General features: G+C 38.1%; 1 protein-coding gene across 1 annotated transcript; it reads left to right on the top strand.

Moving 5' to 3' along the window:
• The first annotated feature begins 397 nt into the window (after positions 1-397).
• LOC135215223 (uncharacterized) lies at positions 398-23,284 on the top strand. Its single transcript, XM_064249725.1, has 9 exons — positions 398-483; positions 2,455-2,613; positions 8,296-8,479; positions 9,683-9,804; positions 10,582-10,677; positions 11,009-11,167; positions 13,076-13,179; positions 13,555-13,712; positions 22,800-23,284. The coding sequence occupies exons 1-9, from the start codon at positions 460-462 to the stop codon at positions 22,937-22,939; spliced, it is 1,146 nt and encodes a 381-aa protein (XP_064105795.1). The 5' UTR covers positions 398-459; the 3' UTR covers positions 22,940-23,284.
• The last annotated feature ends 276 nt before the right edge of the window (positions 23,285-23,560 follow it).

Raw genomic sequence — 23,560 nt, 5'->3', positions numbered from 1 at the left:
ATTTTTATCGTTAATTTTTAATTTATCACAACAGAACTGCATGAATATTCCACATAAGACAGTTACTTAATTTTATTAATAGTTTTTAATACTTACTTTTAGCCCATTTACTATGGGAAATTGAGTTCAGAGGTGAAATACCTTATCTCAGATGTTTAATGTTCATGATAAATTTAAACCCTGTTAAACATTTAGGTCCTATGAGCTGAACATTATTTTAACAAGAACATTTTCTATAGAGACTTTCGTTGGCTGCAGTAACTCAATAGTTTCATTTACTTGACTGCGGTTTCTTAATGTTCCTCATGCTTCCGTTGAGAATCGGGAGAAATTAGAGGAAAAGAGCAGCTCCAACGGGGAACGATGTTTGCACACTCCTTTTATTTTTGTAGTTATGAATTAGTTCGAGCGACGCAAGGCGGGTGGGGTATTCGGCTCCCCAATGGCACCTGGACTGGAATGATCGCCATGATGATCAAGAAGGTAAGAGCTTCTCTTAGTTTTTCTTCAGAACCACCAATTAGAGTTTGGTAAAATGGTGAGGAAATGTGACGGTTCCTCCAGACACACCAATTTGATTTTGTTAAGGCAAAGGAATGGTTCATTTCCTTCAGAAGCACTTATTAAATTTTGTTAAGGAGGTAAGAGGATGGCTCATTTAGTTCAAAAACACTTGTTAAATTTTGTTGTAAATTGGTCATGGAATGGCTCATCTCCTCCAGAATCTCTAATCATATTTTATAGAGAGGGCAAGGGAAAGGTCTCATCTCCACCAGAGGTACTAAGAAACACTTTTTAGATCTTGCTTTATGTTCACTATAGTTCTTTTTCTGAATTCCATGGTAGTGACATAGTAATAGGCTGATGTTTTAGGTTTTTGACTGTGTGGGGGTTTGGAAAGAATTTTGAAGAGGGAAAACGGAACAGGATAATGACCATCACTCATTTCCATGATGAATATTCCTTTGCCTCGATATAGTCAATCACAAGGAACAGTATTATAAACTTCAGAATCTTGGAGTGGGTCGAAATTTTCGTGTTTACTTATTCCGTCCACGTAGGCAGCAGCGAACCAAGATCTACTGTATTTGGAATGCCATAGGGTAGTAGTGTTCTTGGTGCACTGATATTTTGAGTGTATACAAGTGATATGGTTGCTGGCCAGGAAAACAAGACTGTTCAGTATGCCGATGAGGCAACAGCTGTGGGAGTAGTCAAGTTCCACTCATGAGAAAAACCGGATTAGTGGAAGGTATACGCAGTGGGATATGAGGTGAACTCCAGTAAAACTAAAACACCATTGATTTGCAGATCCCGTACAGATTTTCTTCCCAGTTCTCCTCTTCAGGGGGATGGGACTTTGCTGAACCAGTCTGACGCTTTAACTATTCCTGGTGTCTCGCTTGACTTAAATCTTATTTTTGCAAGGCCTCTGATGAAAGAGTCAGCAAATGCTGCACGAAAGCTAGGCATCGTATGTAAAGGCCTCATATATTTATAACAGTGATAGAATCAATGCAACCTGTTTCAGGTCATTTGTACTTCCTGTTCTAGAATACTTTTCTCAGGTGCGGATTAACTTTTAAAGAGAGTGGTTCGTGGTGGTAGGTTTCTGTTCCTAAGGGTACGTTCACACGGTCGAACAACGTCCGACGGACAAACATTGTTACCAATTAACAATTACTTACCAGAGTTTGCCTTGTGAGCAGAGTAAGAACAGTGATTTACAACTTCAACTGGTACCACAGTTTGTTGCCAGATCTACTTCCTTCGTTTCAACGCTTTTGACGTCATCCTGCTTCGCCTTTGATATGGCAACAATGTTTGTCCGTCGGGCATTGTTCGACCGTGTGAACGCACCCTAATATTAGCAGTTACGACTTGAAATATCGACGGATAGTCTCCTTTTCTGTCAATTTTTTACAAGTTTTATTTCAAAAGATCTTCCACATTCACAATTGATCCCTGATCCCTCTTTCCTGCCGAGAGCAACCAGATTTGCATTGATTTTCTGTGGCTCGCTTTCGAACTTCAGCTCCAGCCTCCTGGGGTTCTTTTATTCCTCACGGAGTGTGGAACTGTATCCATAGGACGACATCGTGTAACTGGAACATTAAAAGTTTAAGCGAAGACGCAATGCATTACCACCCTAATACATTTTTACCTTAATTAGTTGATTCAATTTTCTTTTTCAATAAGTGATCTCTTCTTTTTGTATTTCCCTTTACCTTCTGTTACCTCTTTCTAATGGACTTTATATTCTTTGAAAGCTTAAATTTCAAGTCAATGACCTTTGTGAGCTTGTTCCATATGAATAGGGTTCATCTTCTGCATAATAAGCCTTGCTCATAAACAGTCTTCACCCTTTTTTTTGGATGATCAGCGTTTTTTCTAAGGGTACCTATAGAAACAACTGCAAGACAGAGAATTAACAATAACCATTATCTTCCTTAGGAAATCGACTTCGCCCTGGGTCCCTTCGGTGTGAGCGGAGACCGAGCATCTGTGGTGGACTTCAGCACTCCTTTGTTCGTCGATAAGCAAATCATCAGTTACAGCCGACCGAAATTGGAACCTGATCTTCTGGGTTTTATCAGGCCTTTTGATACATTGGTTAGTTTAAACGGTCTCTTATGATCTGAGTTCCTTCCTGGATGTCCAAAATGTCTTAATGTCTTGTTGTGTATAAGGAGTAAACACAAGAATAGCTTCAGATGGACTCGAGTTATTTTCGCCTAGATGCAATTCAGATGCGGGCCTTACAGACTAAATTTGCCGCTCCAAAATGATACAATAAGCCTTCACTCGCTATATTAGGAAGACTGAAAATGTAAAGTCGTTCAAGAAAAAATTACAGACTTTTCTGTCTTGTGAGTGCTATAACAACGTAGATTAATATGTAGTAGTACACCGTATTATAAAAGATCAACTTCCAGATTGTCTTTACATTATTGTCTATGGCGAATTGAGTTTGCGGATCTCGCAGAGTGACTTCGGTAGATTAGGGTCTAAGGAGAGTGAGAGAGAGAAAAAAAAAGAAAAAAAAAAACTGTAAACAGTTACAGTCATTATAGTGGCGAACTTTTGTATTACTAAAATCTTAGTTAACTTCATTGTGCACCACTTACTATGCGCTGTTACGAAAAACTGATCATGAAAAATGTCAGACTGCACCTGAGTAAAAGAAGATACAGTCAACAAAGAGTAATATTTCTTTTATACCGAAAATGTTGCCGTTAAAGTAGAGGAGGGGCGGCATATCCTGGATGTTGCCGCTTAGCGATATATAGCTCAAAATAAATTTTTCCTATTTATTCTCCTTCATAAGTTTGGTTATATATATATATGCTCATTAACTGAACTTTGACTGTAATTCATTTCTTTGTACGGAAATGATTTGTCAACAATTGCGATAAGCACAAAAGACAATATGATTACGGAAGGCAGTGATAAACTGAAGAACTTAGTCACATTTTTGCTATGGTAGGCGCAGGATTCAATACCTCATGAACGGTCGAACGAATAGTCGAGGTCTAGTACTATAAAGAGTGAAAACCGGCTAAATCACTTTTAAGCAAATGTATAAAAAATATAACAAGTATCCAAAGGACCAAGCAGAAAATGGGATCACCTGAAGATTAGCGACCCCTAATACCTCTCCTGAAGAAAATCGACCCCAATATTTTCCTCCCGAAGAAAAGCGACCCAAATATTTTCCACCTGAAGATAGACGACCCCTGCTTGTTGGTGTCTCCAATCTTCAGGTGACCCAAAAATAATCAAACCTACTGTAACCCCTGTGGCTAGCGCGCGCAGCACAACATTACCTCTTGCCAGAACATACCGAGCTTGCCTAGAATCTTTAAATATGCGGATAAGGCGCGAAGCGCCGTTCCGCCACGGCCTTACTGTAACCCCTGTTAATTCCTCACCTTAAGAAAAGCGACCCCAATATTTTCCACCTGAAGAAAAGCGACCCCAGTGCGTGTTGGGGTCGCTTTTCTTCAGGTGACGGAAAGTGTAACAATGCCCGAAAGACCATGCAGAAAAATCTCACAATGTGTTCATACAAATACAAGGGACACAGACAAATGAGTAACCTTTTAATAAATTTTAAATCAAGCAACACTAAAACATTAAGGGAATATTATAGGTTACGCATATAAATATAGCTTATTCAACAGCTTAAGATTATATTTCAAATTTAAATAAGGATACTCTTTGATTCAAAGTAAAAAAAATCAACAAAAACATGTAATATTAAGATTAAGTCAAACCGCGTTAAAGTTCCGAAGTGGCTGCGTATACAGTTCAGTGTCGGAATAATAAAAAAAAATATATAATACAGTATACTTGGGGACAGTTCTAATGCAGCGTGCCTTCGGCTCCTATAGCTACAAGCCCTTTAGTTCCTTCTACTGTACCTGGTTTCCTATTCTGCGCCTTCCATCTTACTTTCCGCCCTCTTTTAACAACTGATTCATAGTGCAACTGCGAGATTTCCCTCCTGTTACACCTTTCAAACCTTTTCTGTCAATTTCCCTTTCAGCGCTGAATGACCTCATAGGTCCCAGTGCTTGGACTGTGGCCCAAATTCGATATTCAATTCAATACAATTCACTGAACTGCGGTGAGAAAATCTGATCTCTCGTTAGCACCGAATTTTCGCTAGAAACACGATCTTTGTTAATCATTGGTAAGTACCTACCGGCTGTAAAGTACAAGTTGTACTCAAACAGTATATTCCCTGAACGTCATCTAATATAAAACTGCAAACCAGTGAGAAATCGTCAATCTTAATACAGTATGCAAATCATGAAACCATAATTCACAGATTTAAAACTCCAGACCAGAAGAATCAAGAAAATAACATTGGCTGATAATAAAGTCCTGCATATTGCAATAAAGGATTTGGTAAATCTGAGCAACAGTTCCGCACTCATTTCAGTGAAAAATAGACACCTACGTTGATAAAATAATAAAATAAGCGACTCCAATTTAAAATGCTTCAGTCAAAAAACTAAGTCCAAAAATCCTCGTAAGGATGTAGTTCAGAGAGACTAAGAAAACCAATCACCTGTCTTTTTTTTGAAAAAGTGACCAATTACGTGAGTCATTAAGTGCCTATAGCCAATGAGAGGGTCTGTACTAGACGCTTTTCATTTTCTTTTGTTTCTCGTCGCGGAAGAATGTCATTTTCAAGAAAGGTTAGTCATCTTTGTTTTCCAGTAGTCAGTCTGCATTGTAAAGTCCATAGTTAGCATGATTGTTTGTTTGTATGGTGCTTATACGTTGCATGGAACCAGTGGTTATTCAGCAACGGGACCAACGGCTTTACGTGACTTCCGAACCACGTCGAGAGTGAACTATCACCAGAAATACACATCTCTTACTCCTCAACGGAATGGCCGAGAATCGAACCCGCGACCACCGAGGTGGAACGCTAATACCATACCAACTACGCCGCTGAGGCGCTTATTAGTTGGCATGAGGAAGCTGGCCGTTCTCACGGAACCACCGTCGGAAGTGTTAACGTGTGTTGATTGTTTTGTGGGTTACGGACAGTTTTGCTATATTTATACTGCAAATATATTAAAGACTGTGGTATATTATCAAAATCATGCTTAATTTTACGTGAAAAACTGTGTCCTGAGTGTAATAGTGTCTCACTGAATACAGATATTACTGCTTGCCAGAACATACGAGCTTGCCAAGAGTCTTTTAAAATGCGGATAAGCTGCGAAGTAGCGTTCCGCCACGGCCTTTTTCCATTAAATATTGTTTTAACTGATATTTGACAATCCCCAAGATTGTTGGGTGGTTGAAAGGGTTTACCCACAATTTTATTGATACTGCAGCAAAAAAAAAAAAAAAAAAAAAAAAGTTTTGGAGCGATTTCTTAGGTTTATACTTCCGAACATGATGCGGAACTATTGGCTAGAATTACCAAGGATTTTAAGTGGTATAAATCAACACTTAGTCCAATGACAGAAGCAATCACTTAAGGAATAACAAAAATCTATAAACAAAAAAATCTATTAACCGCAATATGAAGATCTAAGTAAAATTAACCTCCCAAATTTCTTGTACAACTTGTACAGTATTCAGAGACTATAATAAAACAACTATTTTTCTAGAAACCCAGTTAAACAACTAGGTTTCTGGGTTTACTGCAAAAATCATGGGGAAAAAGTCCCAATCGCTTACCCAAATAATTATGCCGACTGGACTGACGATAATTCCGGAGAAAATACTGGCAGGCCACAACTTGGAACGGCATCCAACTTGGTGTCTCAGTGGCGTGGTTGGTTTGGTGTTTGCTTTCCACCTCTGTGTTCGCGGGTTCGATTCTCAGCCATTCCATTGAGGAGTATGAGATGTGTATTTCTGGTGATAGAAGTTCACTCTCGACGTGGTTCGGAAGTCACGTAAAGACGTTGGTCCCGTTGCTGAATAACCACTGGTTCCATGCAACGTAAAAACACCGTACAAACAAACAAACATTTGACAACTTGATTAAACACGTAATAGCTACTCGCAGGGAAACTTAAAAACTCTTGTAATACTCGAGTGCAAATCAAATAAGTTAATCAAGATTAACTTACTCTTGACTTGCGTAATGTAAGGTCTGCAGGTTTCACAAAAGTTCAGTACTATTTCAGGAAAGAATTCATTCTCTATAAAATAAGGCACTATCCGGAAAAATGTTTTTTTTTTTTCGCTTAATACCCAGTAGAATATTATTTCAGGAAAGAATTCATTCACGATAAAATAAGGCACTATCTGAATTTTTTTTTTCAATTAATATCCAGTAGTTAAAGTTAAAACTGGCGATTTCACCATCATTGCAGAGCACCGTGAGCCCTGCCACTGCCATCCAGATCCTGCAAGAGTGCAGGAATGAGACTATCCAGCATTTGTAAGGGGGCGTGGAAAAAAGACCACCGAAAGAGATGGTTCTCAGTGGTCTCGACATAACTGCCCAATGGGCAATTAGCGCGAGAATCCTCCTCCCCGCAATAGTACCACTTTGTTTACCCTAATTTGTTTGTGTGTTTGTATGGTGCTTTTACGTTGCATGGAACCAGTGGTTAGTCAGCAACAGGACCAACGGCTTTACGTGACTTCCGAACCGCGTCGAGAGTGAACTTCTTTCACCAGAAATACACATCTCTCACTCCTCAATGGAATGGCCGAGAATCGAACCCGCGACCACCGAGGTGGGACGCTAATACCATACCAACCACACTGCTGAGGCGCTTGTTTACTCTACTGATTTTTTTTTTCATGTGGCCTGATTGACGTTATTCAAGGGAATTACAAATAAAGGAGAAAATTCAATCAGATTTGATGTCGTATAACCAACCTATATCGGTATGAGATTCGGTATGCTTATTTACTTTTCAATAACGCCTAAATATTGTTTCAGGTTTCATGACGAATCACCCTGATGACGAGCTGCCAAGGGGATGTATAATATTGGCAATAAAACAGAAAAAAAGAACAAAAGAAACAAAATTGACAAAAGTCCCATATCTTTTTCAATAAAATCGCATTCAAAATATCCCAAAGGGTCACTATGAGGCTTACCGCAAATTGAATGAAAACATTAATATTGTCTACTAATACGTAACCAACTGTCTGGCTGCCTGTCACCGATCCGATACATAGTGATCACTCAGCTGAGACTTCGAGTTTGGTCGGGACGGCCAGAATTTCCTCGTTAACGAGGTGATTTAGATTAAGAGTGCCTGAAGAACTTTGTCGTCCGCCTAGGACTAGCACAAACGATAAGTGGAACAGTTTCTTGCTTGAAATGACGAAGGGACGGAAATACCCAATTTTGCGTCTTTCACTATGTGATTTGCTTCATGCCGTGAGACCATCTCAATCGTCAGCTATCTTTTCCGTCGTTTCTTTTGTAAGGTAATAACTTTATATCTTGATGAGTCAATGAACGTCACACAGAAATCCCCTTCTTCTAAAGGAAAGCTGGGGAGGATTAAAGTGGAGAAAACGATGATGAATGTTGAGGTCATACAGCAGATACGTTTACGTTGGCGCAAAGTAGTGATAACTTCCTTGAAGTGGATTGACATAATCTAAAAATGAATATCACTGATTTTCAAAATACGAACGTCTAATCAAAGAATTTTGTTATGAACTAACATGTTTCTTTTCTCGCGTTTTTATTTTTCCTTTCCCTTTTAGGTAGCTACTTTTCACTATCACAATGATTGCATGATACATTTCCTTTATTACGTGCCCTTAAACAATTTTTTTTTTTTATGACAGATGTGGCTTTTGATATTTTTGGCGTTCATCCTCGTCGTCCTCTCGGCCTGCGGGATTCTATTGGCCCGAAAGCTTCTCGGCCGTCGAGAGGAGAACCGAGAATTCCGTCACCCATCGGAGGAAGATTTATCCGAGATGCCAATCCTCTACATAACATGGATCTACGGGATTCTTCTCGGCCAATGTATTCTCGCTTTATTCTTGTTTCAGTTTTTTTGTGCGTTGAATTTTTGTAGTTTGTTCGGGGAATTTTCTCAAGTTTAAAAAGTCACGAAATTCCTAGTTTCACGTTCAAGTCAATAAGACAAACCTGAGGTAACACGATGAATGATATGCATTTTAAGCTTTAATTAAATGCATCTTCACCTGTTCCAGATTATTCTCCCCCCCATATCATCATTCTCATAACTGTCGGTTTCTAGGTTTGTTTTATAATGATCTTATTTACAGACCAAACAGAACAACTTGTGGAAGTGGTGTATGGTACTTTTTCTAAAGTAGCGTTGAAGTTTTTCTGACGCGTCAGGAATCCGCCACGGTCATATGGATCAGCAATACCAGACATAAATCAAACTGTGTGCTTAGCAAAAAAAACATTCAAAAGATAACACACTGTGTTAGGGCTGGTGGGATTGCGTGAAACACGTAATTTCTAGTATTCGTTTACGCTGATGTTAGGACTTGCACGTTTGGAGCACCAACACTATGATAGAAGCTGAGTCTATCAATGGTAGGGAAAATAACAAATAAATAAAAACATAAGTGGTGCCAGTACATCCCCGTCCTATTAACATTCAAAATCACTCCCAGTTATCATGGGCAATGAACCAAAGAAACCGTGTTCTCCGAGCCTCTCTTCTCTCTCTCTCGTCCTTGCATGGTGGCTACACCAATAAACTTTCGCAAGAGGGTCTGCCCCTCACTTTTTCACTTCTACTGTACTTCACTTTCCCTCCCTTTTTTTCCTTTCACCTTTCCCATCCCGAGTATCTGCCGTTAGGCTTAAACTGGATTGTATCCAGAGGTACGCTTCCTTTTCCCCTGTGGCCCACTTCCCTGTCCTTATTCTGGTCCTGGAGACATGGTAAGGTACTCGATGGACAGTCCAATAATCCGAGTTTTGACTTGCAGTGATTAGAGTGAATGTTTGTTCTATGAATGTGACGCACGTACATCATATGCATAGTCCTTTTTGCTTCGTTTATTTTCCGAGAATAGTTTTCATCAGTTTACTATTTCAGTTCAGAATGTTTAGCTAAGCTCTTTACAAATATTAACCACCCCGTTATACAATATGACATTGTCACGTCATAACAGTTACCAAATCTGAATTCTCCGCGGGCATTATTATTCATACTATATTTCCTTTTGTCTATTCCTTCCATAGCCTTCAGCGTCCTCAATAAGAACAATACTACATGGATGTTAGTGGGCATTTGGTTAGTGGCTACCTTCATCATAGGTACTGTCTATAAAAGCAACCTTAAGGCAATGCTGATCATCCCGAAGGTAGGTTCAGTGCAATAAGACACAACAGGTATGTGATGACAAAGTGAAATCTGTCTTCTTCATTTTCAAGACCTTACAGTTTTTTTTCATTCTATTTCTTAACCAATTTAGAAATAATATTCAGATTATGACTAATATGTAGACTTATCATTGGTTATTTATCGATACCCTGGTAGCATTTAATGTTTGCCATATAAGTTCAGACTAGCTTGATCTCCCTGAATTTTGTTCGTGCAGAATTAGCTTGCAAACATTCTGTAGAAGGAAAATTAATTAAACATTGGCAAGATATTCACGAATTTGTCGTGTCTTAGATTTTATGTCATCGTGAAAGCTGAAAGTGATATGAAAATATGTTTTACCAAGTAATCAGTGAAATTACTTCAGTTTGTTAACTTTTTTGTATTCATCCTTAAATTTACAATTGCTGTGATCCAAAGCCCTCTTACCATTTGCTGATTTTACTTGGTAATTTTCTCCACACCCTTTCATATTCCAGTTTTGAAGATTGTCCGCACCTTGAACCTATAGTAATAATTCCATACCATCTCACTGGCCCGCCTAATAAAAGCCACGCGTCTTCCAAAATAATTTTGTATAAATTGGTATCATAAGTAATTTTTTTATTTATTCCTATTTCGCGCTTTGTTTTCGTAACAGTGATAACAGTATTACCTTATAGCAGCAACAAATGATCATTATCATCAGGAGTTATTTCTTAACAACTCTCACTATTTTCGTTAACTTTTTCCAAATTATTGTTATTATCATTTACAGGTCAACATCCCTTTCAATAATTTAGAGGAGTTGGTAAACCAAAATGACGTCCCCTTTATCCTGATGGGAGGATCCCTCGTTCACACGACTTTCATGGTAAGGGTCGCATAATTTGTAATTGTTGCCACCAGAATGCTTGTAATTAGGAAAAGAGACTGGGTTAATTGTGATCGTGTTTCATCATTCACCATCAAACCTCTCTCTCTCTGGTTTACGCGAATTTATTACAATTTATAACTGAACTGGAAAATATAGCTAGAAGAATTTGGTACCATTTGGCCACATGGCACTAATATAAAGCGAAATTGGTTCACTCAAGAATGATTTAAATAATTTTCGTTTTTGCATTAAATGTTAAAAAGTTTAGGATACAACGGGACTTGGAAATGGCATTAATCATTATGTGTATCCATCCGAAACTATACAGGAAGCTGAACAGGGAACGCTGTTCGCAAGGGCATACGAAAAATCCTCAGGTGTCACATGGACCTACAACGAAGGTCTCAGAAAAATCTTGCAGGAAAAGTTCGCAATCATCGTGGACTACACGACCATCATGAATATCTTGCATAGTTTCTTTTCAAAGGTAGAGTATCTCTAATTCATTGCTTTCTATTCATTAAACTGTCTTCAGTTACTGTAAGGTATCTAGAGGACACTTCCTAGTTGCTGGAGCATCTCTGATAATTCAGTTGTACAGTTTTAGTCAAACTCTAGTGCGATGCGTACAAGTAAGCTGTTAATATCAACTGAATTACTTGAAATTGGGAAGCCTCTTATCATCAGTGTACTAGAATTCGGTTTGAACCTCGATGAAGTGAAATATTTGAAAATAATAGGAATCATTGTTTCTCTGTCATGATCCTCTTGTGTGTCGGCTCTTTCTTTGAAAATGTCAGAAATATTCAAGAATAAGCAAAATGTGTAAATCTGCTGATAATATTCACCAGTTCTTCCGATTGTAATGGCCACGTGGATCTTACATCTCTCTGTTTCCGGATATTTTGGAAGATGATTCAGAAATAAGAAAGGAGACAGCGAAGCGATTTTCCTTACAAGTTGCAGTTTGAGGCTTCAGTAGAACGTAAATTTAAAAGCATTAGGCAGTAGTAGATAAATTAGGAAGTAGTAGACGGCTTAGGACAAAACTTTATTATGAACTATATTATACCGGTGGTACAATATATACCGCTGGTGAATGCCAGCAGTCTCTTTTCACTTGGGCCTGATGAAGCACATCGTATTATATCACTATGATGTGGATTTTTTTTCTTTCTGGCTTAAGGTGGAAAAACGTATCCAAACCAAGCAGACGTTTAAGCTTAAATTCTAATCCTCCGTTTTCATGTATTAAGCAAAGCATTAATCTCAATTTTCACAAGGCTGAGAGTGAATCCCATCGAAGAACAATATCTTCATTGACACTTGTTTTTTTTTTTTTTTTTTTTTTCATTTCAAGGCTTTCAGTGGAAAGACGCGAAGAGGCCATTGGGGTTACTACAGCACATAGATTTAATGAAAACTACTAAACATTATCTTTACAGAAGGTCAAAATCCAGAGAGGAATTTAAGTAGATATATTAATGACGATTAACGCACTATGCATATTCAAATTTTATTTGGATGCATTAAAGTTGAACCAGAGGTAAATTTTAAAATGTAAAAAATGCGCCACGGCCCGGTGGTGGTCTGTGTTATTGTCATCTATATCTAACTTCACCGTTAAATAAAATAACTACTGAGGCTTGAGGACTGTAATTCGGTATGTTTGATGATTGGGGTGGATTATCAACATACCAATTTGCAGCCCTCTCGACTCAGTATAGTCTTTAGGATTCACTGAGGGCGGACTGACGGACAAATATCCACTTCAATATTTTCCTTTTACAGAAAACTAAAAAGCAAGAAAGTTGCCATGTCTTCGAACGAGATTAACAAGTGTCCAAGCGATACTTGAATGGTTACGGCACCATGACTTGCTTGCAAACAAACATTCTCTCCCTAGGTGATGTTCCGTTGAAAGACTAAGTTCTCAGGGGTTAGGGGTTTGGGGTTTGGGGTGGTGGGCGAAGGTGAGAGTCCTTAAGCAAGTGCAGGACATTCTCTATACAGTATTTAGTAATATACTGGAGACTGACATGAATATTCTTTAAATTCTTGGAAATACAGTAAGAACTGATTTGTAAAAAAAAATCATAGCAATCTTCAAGTTGCAATTCTTGAGTAAGAAATATATTTCAATCCAAAATGTTTATATTCTAAGCTTGATTTATCGTTACTCAAAAAAAGATATGGTCTATGATATAATTTTTTTTGGGTGGTCCATAAACCAAAAACGAGCCGAGAACCAATGCTCTGGTAGATTCTTATTTTTTCGCACGTTGAGTTTTTATAATTTGTGATTTTAATTTAATGCTTTACACAAATTTTAAAAAACTAGATAGAAGCAAATTACAAAATGTCTTTCTTAATCTCTTTTTCTCCCTCTTTCTAGACAACTCAATGTCCTCTGTGGCTGACTAAGGAGGGAATCATGAGTTATATGCTGAGTGTCAGTTTTCCAAAGCATTCTTCTCTGAAAGACAGGTTTGACCCAGTGTGAGTAACGCATCTTTTCGTTTAGTTGACAAAAGTGACTCATCGTGTATGCACCATTTTGATTATTCATGGAAAAGGACTCCTTTAACAGAATATTCATTATGGACAGATATCTGAGGAAAATGGCTGTTTAGAATATAAATGAGAAAGGACTGATTTGATAGCAGTAATATAATAAGAGCGATCTTTGTAGCAGTTGAATTTTTTCCCGCGAGAAATAAGCATAAAGATATTTACGGTGATATCCACTGAAGTCTAGCTATCCTTTTCCCATTATCTAAACCATACACGGTGCTGGAATTGTCAAGATGATGACGGTATAGAAATCATTAACAATGGTAAGCAGTAATCATATTGTTTTTCTCCACGAACTAGTATAATCCGCCTGCGGGAAGGAGGCATCCTGGATCTGCTGCTTAAGAAACAAACTACCAATGCCACCTACTGTCTGCTGCCACCGGGGTCGGAAGCCCCTGAAAATAATGCTCTCCAGGTGCGGGACATGTATGGCGTCTTCTCGCTCTTTCTCTTAGGTAAGTTTTACGAATGCAAGCCTTATTTTACTCCCCGCCTCCTTATATTATAATTATACCATATATATATATATAGATGTATATAATAGATATATATAATATATATATATATATATATATATATAGATAGATAGATAGATATTGTTTGTATGGTGTTTTTACGTCGCATGGAACCAGTGGTTATTCAGCAACGGGACCAACGGCTTTACGCGACTTCCGAACCACGTCGAGAGTGAACTTCTATCACCAGAAATACGCATCTCTCGCTCCTCAATGGAATGGTCGGGAATCGAACTCGCGGCCACCGAGGTGGCAGGTAAAGACCATACCAACCATGCCACTGAGGGCGTTTATATATATATATATATGACTAGAAATTATATATATATATATATATATATATATATATATATATATATATATATATATATATATATATACATGCCACCAAAAGATGTTAAACATGGTCCTCATCGCTTTTGAACTTGAACGGCATCTTAGTCAGTCAATATTTATGTGCCGTGTGCCTCAAGACCCTTCGATGAACAACTCTGTAATGCACAGTTATGCGAAAAAGAAGTCGACTTCCACTTACAATCTGTTTTCATAGCTACAATCGGGTGTCTGGCAACGACATGGGCCAGCCGCCACCAGGCTGTGGTTAAAGTTTCATGGGCCGTGGCTCATACAGCATTATACCGAGACTACCAAAAGATAGATCTATTTTTGGTGGACTTGATTATACGATGTACAGAAAACTCGACGTGCATCTTTTACTTGTTTCTTTCTGTAATAAATAACAGGCCCTGGGTTTAGGTCAACGTCTCCCAAAAGATTTAATATTAGCAACATCATATCTGTATCAAAAATAGACTCATAATGACAGTAACATTGTGAAACTGTGCCATCAATAACAACAGTATTCATATTATTTACACAAATTTGCTGAGAGTATAAATCAACGTGACCATAAGTCATAAAAAAAAATGCCGGAAGTAACTGGTGGCAAGGTGGGGCCGACACCTTGTATGGCATAACCAATCCGTCAGGTTTGTCAAAACAACTATACTCTGTTTTTTTCCATCTGTCCATCCGCCTGTGGTGGTCGCGCATGGTAACACTGCGTCCTGGGCTTTAAATAGTAACGCTATGTGTAAGTTTTAGGTAAATAGAAGGATATCTGGGTGTACATTTGCAACTGAAAAGTGCTTTAATAATTTACTGTATGCGAATTACACCGTTAATATTCGAAATAGGATATTATTTAAAGCCTGAGACGCAGTGTTACCATGCGCAAACACCACAGGCAGATGGACAGATGGAAAAAAAAGTGAGTATAGGAGAGGAGAGTCAGGATGGATTCAGAAATGAAACACCCAGAAGGCAAAGATTAAGTCAGCCCGTCCCACACACTTTTCGAAAAAAAGATTAAAGTGAGCTTCACTTAGAGTTAAGTTAAATATAGAATTTAGGCCAAAGGACAAGCACTGGGACCTATGGGGTCATTCAGCGCTGAAATGGAAGTTGAGAGTGAAAGGTTTGAAAGGTGTAACAGGAGGAAAACCTCGCAGTTGTACTATGAATCAAGTGTTTGGAGAGCGTGGAAAGTAGGATGAAAAAAGAGAATATGAAAGGAGTTACAATAAAAGGAAAAAAAGAGGCTGTAGCTAGGGGCCGAAGGCACGCTGCAAAGAACTTTAAGTAATGCCTACAGTGCACCGAATGAGGTCTACTGACGGCACTAACTCTCTACGGAGCACCCCATTGGTGTAGTTGGTATGGTATTTGCATGTCACCTCGGTGCCCGCGAGTTCGATTCTCGGTCATTCCATTGAGGGGTCAGAGATGTGTATTTCTGGTGATAGAAGTTCACTCTCGAAGTGGTTCGGAAGTCACGTATAGCCGTTGGTCCTGTTGCTGACTAACCACTGGTTCCATGCAACGTAAAAACACCATACAAACAAACAAACAAATAACCCCCTACAGGGGTGAAGTTCACTGTTTAAGTTGCTTATATTTTATAATTGCCTTTTAGTGTCTTCTCGTCAGTATCGTAGCTCTGCAGAATATTAGTCTTCAGTTCTTTTTTAAATTTTCTTTCTTCTTGTATGATCTTCAACTCAGGTGGTATTTTGTTGTACAATATTAGTGATCAATGTTCAACTGCTCTCTCGCCTGACTTACAATTTGTTCTAGGTTCAAATAGTCTATATGCTTCACTTGCATGTTTGATCACAATATTCATTTCAGGTCTAAAGAAGCTTAAGCAATTTCTCAGATATGTTGGTTCACCATATTTTAGTGCTTTAAAGACTAAAGAAGTATTTTGTATTCTATTCCTGCTTTTACTGGGAGCCAATGTAGCTCAATTAGTTCTGGGTAACGTTATTCCGTCACGGGAACTTTTTTCTTAAATCCCAATAATCAGGCTCAATTGTCTTTTTTTTTTTTTGGGGGGGGGGGATTTTTTCTTCACTAAACTTTTTATTATTTATATTTTTGGTTTTTATAATCAAGTCGTTGTACTTGCTGGTTTCTGGCTGTTTTATACAGTGACCAATTTTCCCTATGTCTTGATTCTTTCGATCTTTTCCATAAACCTTCAATTTTTCTTTTACTTAGCTTCACGTAATTCTCTGTCAAACCATTTTCTTTCTTTAACTGTTATTTGTCTTGTTACTTTTGGACATTTATCATTGTAGTTTGACGCCAATATATACTTTTGCTATAGACTGTAAAACAGCTTACAAGGTTTTCCTCAAATTATACCTGCACTCTTGGCTTTTTTTCCCCGATTTTCTTTAATTTTTTTTTATTCTAAAGCCTTTCCAGATGTAACCAGCTGATGTACTGGAAACGTCACGCATTCAGGCTCAACTTATATATTGCTCACAATCTTGTTTTTGTTTTGTCTCACTAGATCAATGGTAGGGTTCAATAATGATGTTGGTTTCTCACAACATTTACGAGGTCGTGGCTTTCAAGAAACCCTTTAAATTCTTTGACATATTTCTCACCATAATCATCTAGATGTAGGTTGAAGTCACCACAAATCAGTATGATTTTGTTATTAGCTAACGAGTCGAGGTGGTCACTGAATTCATCTAGGAACAAGCTCTACTTGCGCTGGGTGATTTATAAACTTATGATTTGTGTGTAATTTTGTTGGTGATATATTCAAATGTACTGAAGACATTTTGGTTCATTATAGATACTTTGTATACTTTTTTAACAAAGATTCCCACTCCACACCGTTTTTGCTTTCTCTCGGAACATGGTAAAGTTATGGGAAACTGGCGTCACTTCATTTATTTTAGAATAATCACTTAATTACATGATTACTTAGCCAGGTCTCCGTTAGCAAGCATATCTAGATTGTGAAAAATTTATAAAATTTGTAATAGTGTTGGTTTCATTCCCTACGGACTGTATATGTTTATTAAATTGCACAGCAGATTATTAGTTGAAGCCCTGATCTGTATTATTTTTTGCCTTGACATTTTTGTTTAAAGACTATGCACTTATTTCCATCATGTTTTATTTTAGTATCACTGTGGCCTGTCTTTACTAAATTTTTACACTTTACTGTTATTGCACATTCGATTTGATTTGTGATTTTCACCACATTTAAAGCAAGCTTGGTTATTTCTACAATTATTTCTACAATTCGGTGCGCTATGACCAAATTCCTGGGATTTATAGCATTGATAGGGCTGTAACAGCCGTATATGTAATGGGCACTGGATATATATTAACAATTAAAATTAAGTTGATAATGAGTGACAGGCAGTTGGATGAGTAAACAGTACAGCTTGGGTGTTTTGGACTTTGGAAAATTTACAAACTGTGAATTTCTCAGGATGTTCAAGCGAGACAAATCAACCCGCATTGGCGAGATCGCGGGCGCGCAAATGACGTGGTTAGTTCGGAATCATATGATTGTGACGTCAGTGCGCTAAATAGGATGTGTAAATGAGCAATGGGAAAATGCACGTACATCAGAATACACTAGTGTGCGTACATTCATACATCCATTAGCTTGCTTAAGTTCATACGTCTGTTAGAGCAAATAAATGGAATAAAATCTCTAGTGTGGTAATTAATGCGGCAATTTTATGACAGACGTTCAGTGTGAAACAAGGCCAGAGGAATTTCTTTTGCATATGGATTCGGATTGTCACTACCGAAAATGAATTCTCTAAACATGTATTTGAGAAAGACCGATGGGGGTTGTTTGACAGTGAGAATAACTAGTGATAGTTCTATTCAATATGATTATGCAGAACAGTAATGGTCTCATGGTTTTGGGATTTTAAATTTGCTTCTTTTCATTTTCGTGTTAGCTATTTTGGGGAAAATAAAGACTCTATTTTTGTATCTTAAGAGTTTGAATTAGCCTAAGATTTAGTGACCGATTTCAGCTACGCAGAGAGGGAAGGCAATGGGAACATCAAAGGTAGGTCACGTTACAAAGTTAGGAATTCTCTCCTTTTAGTTAAACACGGTCATTTGACCCACATAACTGTTTGGTGGCAGTCGGAAAAGGCAATCAGGTTTATGGATTATGTTTCTGGAGAGACTGGGGATTACATAGGTTGTAGGGGATCATGTAGACGTTAGAAAAAGGGTATTATAGTTAGGAATTTTTGGCAACTGTCCCTCTATAGCTAACGAAGGTTTAGGTTGAAGTCAGTGGAATTCGGATGGTGGAAGAGTTCAGCCTCTTATGGCAATGGCGTTGTACAGTGTGTGTGATTATGACGTGTTTTAAAAATACAATGGGGGTATTTTACGGTGATTATAATGGGTTCCATGTGTGATTAAAATATATACGCGCTAAGGTAGGGAGTAGATGACTTCAACGTGTTTAGTTTCCAGTCCCTTAATGACGACATAGGTTCAATATTTCCTCTTATTTTTTTGTGTTAACAATTTTCCCACAGGTGTAATTAATATAAGTTCAATATTTCCTCTTATTTTTTTGTCTTGGCAATTTTCCCACAGGTGTAATTAATTTCTATTTCTACGCGGCATTAAAGCAACAGTAGTAGTTTGCTCTTAATCGCAATGCACAGGAATATACGGCCCAATGCGTCTCATTTTTGTATGTGGGAGTGTGTGAGAGGTAGGCACAGAGGGCGGGTCGGTTGACTGCGCAAATTCAGCAAATACCGAGTTAGAGACAAGAAGGAAAGACTCGTCCCCCATTCTCTTTCCTTCTCTCTTCTTCCCATTTTCTGTTTGGCACAATGAGACAGATTTCACCAGCTTTTTACCTTATAACAGTTGCAAAGAGCTGATAACCTTGACCGTGAAACAATCGTGGGGATCTTCTCCTGCAGGCTTGAGAAACATTTACTTGGAAAATATTGGTATGTTGGGAACTGATATATGCATTTTTATCTAATTGTATGGTGATTGATACATTTTCCCTTTTGTGTTGGTGATTTGTGACTTAAAGTATATCTTAGTTTTACCAGACCACTGAGCTGATTAACAGCTCTCCTAGGGCTGGCCCGAAGGATTAGATATTTTTACATGACTAGGAACCAATTGGTTACCTAGCAACGGGACCTACAGCTTATTGTGGGATCCGAACCACATTGTATTGAGAAATGAATTTCTATCACCAGAAATAAATTCCTCTGGTTCCGCATTGGCCAAGCCGAGAATCGAACTTCAGACCACCGGATTGGTAGCTGAGCGCGAAATGCACTTGGCCAACGTGGAACTAAGGTAATTTGTGAGGAATCTTGGATGAACATTATTGATGTTATTGAGGTCGGGGCGAATACTAAACATTAAGGAAGACAAAATGGTGGATGCAAACAATGGCGGTCAAACTTTGGTGCCCAAGGTCACTAATATTACTGTTGGAGTCCGTCCTTTTTCAGGGCATTGTTGATGGCTTTCTGTCCCAGCCAGTGCAAATTTTTATTGAGGGAGTGAATAACTATTGGTCCCGTTGCTGAATAACCACTGGTTCCATGCAACATAAAAACACCATACAAACAAACAAACAAGAACCTTGTTAGATTTCAACAGAGGCGATTTGGCACATCAATAGTGATAAACCTAAGAGGCTTCTACAAGATTAGGGAAGATCACAAGGCCATGGTTGACCACAGTTCTCAAGTATTTGACTCAGCAGAAGAATGGATACAGAAACTGAAAAATCCCACGTGGGTAAATGGTAATAATATCTCACTTAACAACCTTCAGAAACTCATTCATTTTTCCCAGGTTCTACGCGACATCCCGGATGCCATTGTAGATAGCTATGATGAAAAGATTGAACCTACATCAGATGAGGAACTGATTTATTCCTAGAATCAGAAATACATGTCCAAATGTCCCACAGTTGATAGTACATTTTTAATGGGACCGGTCCAAGAAATACAACACGGAGATTCAAAGTTTCTTTCTCACTGTTTGTGTGTAAAAGTGGAATATGAGAGGATCTTTGGATCAAGGGCGCCTTAGTAGTTGCGTTGTTTCAATTGTAATAAACCAGGGCACACAAAGAAAGTATGTAGAGCCAAATACTGTGGAATAAGCAAAGTGCAGATCACTTTTGGCAGTCTTCTCCGTCTCAGAAACGGAGGGATACAAGACCCACATCTCAGAAATCCGGGAGTTATAATATGAGAACTTCCCAAGCAGGTTACTCAAAGGGGCAAAGAGACTGGAAAAATTTTTGGAAAGCTGATCAACAAAAATGGTACAGATGATTTGTACGTGCCATTGCAGTCTCGTGGGGAATGCCCCAGAGCCCAGGCTTATTGTACATGGGTTAGTAGGAAAAACGAAGATCCCAACCCAATTCCTAATTATACGGGAGCCTCAGTAAACCTTATGGACGATAATTTATATTAGTCCATGTTCTCCCAATACCCTTTGAAACCCTCAACGGAGACGGAGTGTGATGTGCAAGCCCATAGATTAAATACCTTAGGTTTTATAAGAGTGCGGTTCGCTCTGGGGGATAGTGTTGATGGAAACATTTTTGGTGATAAAAGGGGTTGTGTTGGACAACAGACTTTTGCTGGGCCATCCTGCATGTAGGAGACACAGGATATCGGTCCATAAAGGTGTTAGTGGCATAACGGTTGGGATACCGGGCGTTTTTATTTCATATGTGAGTGTACATGGAGCTGAGGTAAATAAGGACACAGAGGTTAATATGGGGGATACTGGTGGTGATATCGATGATTATACCGGTGATATTGGTGATCATGGAGATGTTAATGGGGACATTTGTGATCACGGCAGTGATGATGTTGGTTATAATGGGGATACTGGTGATAATTTTGGTGGCATCAACAATGTTGGTATGGGAAATAATAGTGGTGACACTGATACTAACATTGGGGTTATGGCAGATGGAATAGAGAATAACTATATAAATAAGGGTGATATTTATGTGGGTATGGAACATGATGGTACTGTGTGTAATAACCACAAATATAAAGGTATTTTATCAGAGGATATTATCCTAAATCCAGGTACAAGGAATATAGTAAGAATTAAGCTGAGGGAAGTGAAAATGCCCAGAGGTATTTATAATTGAGGGTAGCGAAAAATTAAACGGTGTCATAACAACTGTATCAGTGAACAAGGTATCTACAGGGAATTGTTACATAGAATTATTGAATTGTAACGATACAGTTAGGAAATATCAGAAGAATACGTATGTGGTGGACCTCCAAGACTGGAGTAGTGATAGTGGTTCAGCGGCTATTGTAGAGGGGAAAGCAGAATTTTCAGAGGCAGAAATACAAATAAGGAAGAAAATCTTTAGTGATTACTTAACTAATGCTGACCACAAAGAGCATATAGAGGCCATAAGCGAGGTCTTGGCCGACTTTGGGGATATTGTGGCTTTAAGATTTTTCTGTTTCGAGAATTTAGGCCTGAGAATTATCTTTAAAGTTTGACAGAAAACTCATTTCCATCAAAGAAATGGGGAAAATAAAATCAGGGCAGGTGATGATTTGTTACTCAAAATGCTCAACAAAACTGGGCTGTATTTGTTGTGGGATCGTGTTAAGAGCTTGTAGGTCATGCCCATGAGGTATGAAGTGTAGAACTCGAGAGAGATGATAGTGTCATAGTTCATCGCTGTCAAACATTTGTATCCTGTGAAGCTTTCTCTTCCCTATTATCATAGAGATGTTGAAAAGGATAAGAATAATGTATCTGGTGTGGGAGAGGAAAGTCATCTTTCAAAGTTTGTGTCTGTCAGTTCTAACTGTTTATTACCTGATCAGTTAGCTAGTGTGTAAGAGGGCTTGTCTCATAAAACCTGCAGCCACTGTTTTCAACAGCAAAATGTGCAAGTGGTGTGCAGAATTAAATCATTAATATACTTCTGTCTCTAGATATTTTCTGTTCATTATTTTGTAAACTGTTGGGATGTTGTTTAGCCTAATGTTATTACACTGTTTTGTTGGTGGGAGTATGTGAGAAATTTACATTCATGCCTTTTAGTCATTTATTCCTTTTGCATTTTTTTACTGTGGTAATTCAGTTCCTTTTAAATGTGCCATATGCTCTGCTTGAAAGTTGTCTCAATTCTGAATATGATGCAAAAATCAAGAAGCCCTCTGTTACTGATGCACTTCATCACTCACTCTCTTATGAGTATAACATTCTTGGAAGCTTCTCATCTATATCACTGTTCATCTAAAATGAACACAAATTTTATTAGCAAAACAGCAATTGATACAAGACCACAAGCATTGTCACCTGATGCCCATCAATTCATCAAGAAATTAATGCATTCTAGTGTCCTAATAAGGACCATGAGACACAGGAAAGCTTAGAAAATAAGAAGCCATATAAATTTACAACGTTGCATGTAAGGCTAGTAAAGATACTTGTTTCTCTATTTGAGGAGAGCATACTAGCCTTGCACATCGTTTGTTAAACTTAATAATTCTTTTGAGGTTACTTGTCTATTCTTTTCGGAATACTTGGACTTAGGTTTTTGAACAGGTGTATAGCAGTCTTAAAAAAAGTTGCATTAAGCATTCATAAGGTCGGTCAGTAGTTGGATATGCTTTTATTTTTCTTGATTTACTTCAGGTGTTGGCCTCTCTCTCATTGCCTTCTTGGGTGAGCTGATAGTAGGCTGTGGAAAGAAGAGGAGCTGCAGTTTCAGGTTGAATGACAGTGCTGAGACAAGTACAACAAGAGATGAAATTAGGTATGATATCCATGGATAATGTGTGCTGATGGAACCCGTATCAAGTTCTCACAGGAAGAGTGATATTCTTACGATTCTACAGAACTGACATCGACTGGGAACAGAAAAGAATAGCAACTACACTAATAATATACTCGTAGATGAATTCCTGTCTCGATTCAGGCATTTCCTTTTCCATGTGCTAATTTGTCAAACCAAATTCAGGTAGTGTTCTAAAAGCTTATGTTTTGAGGACAAGAGCTTAATGTGTGATTTGCTCATAAGTTTTTTATTATTATGATTATAATTAAATTAAGGAATATTTACAAGATAATTACGCAAATCTTTAGATATATCTAAGGCCTTTTGTGAGACTGAACATCGATGACCAGAATGCTGTCAAAAAAACGAGTAAAAATAAATGATAATCAAATGATCAAATAATTTCAATTTACATCACAGACACTTCACAGTTTCTCATTTTGAAAGATATCAGCATATTGTACATTTTAGGATTATGTTGTTGCCACTAGAGGAATGAATTGCTTTAGTAAAACTCCCAGTCGCTTTAGGCCAGGTAACAGTACTTTGAAAGATATGCTTCAGTGTGAAATACTGTCTCATTAAAGAAGAAGGCCCATCTCAACACCAAAAGTAGGGA

Source organism: Macrobrachium nipponense, chromosome 5 (genome assembly GCF_015104395.2).
Source record: "Macrobrachium nipponense isolate FS-2020 chromosome 5, ASM1510439v2, whole genome shotgun sequence".
NCBI lineage: Eukaryota > Metazoa > Arthropoda > Malacostraca > Decapoda > Palaemonidae > Macrobrachium > Macrobrachium nipponense.
Note: the sequence above shows the minus strand (reverse complement) of the source record. Positions and strands in the feature narration are given on the sequence as shown.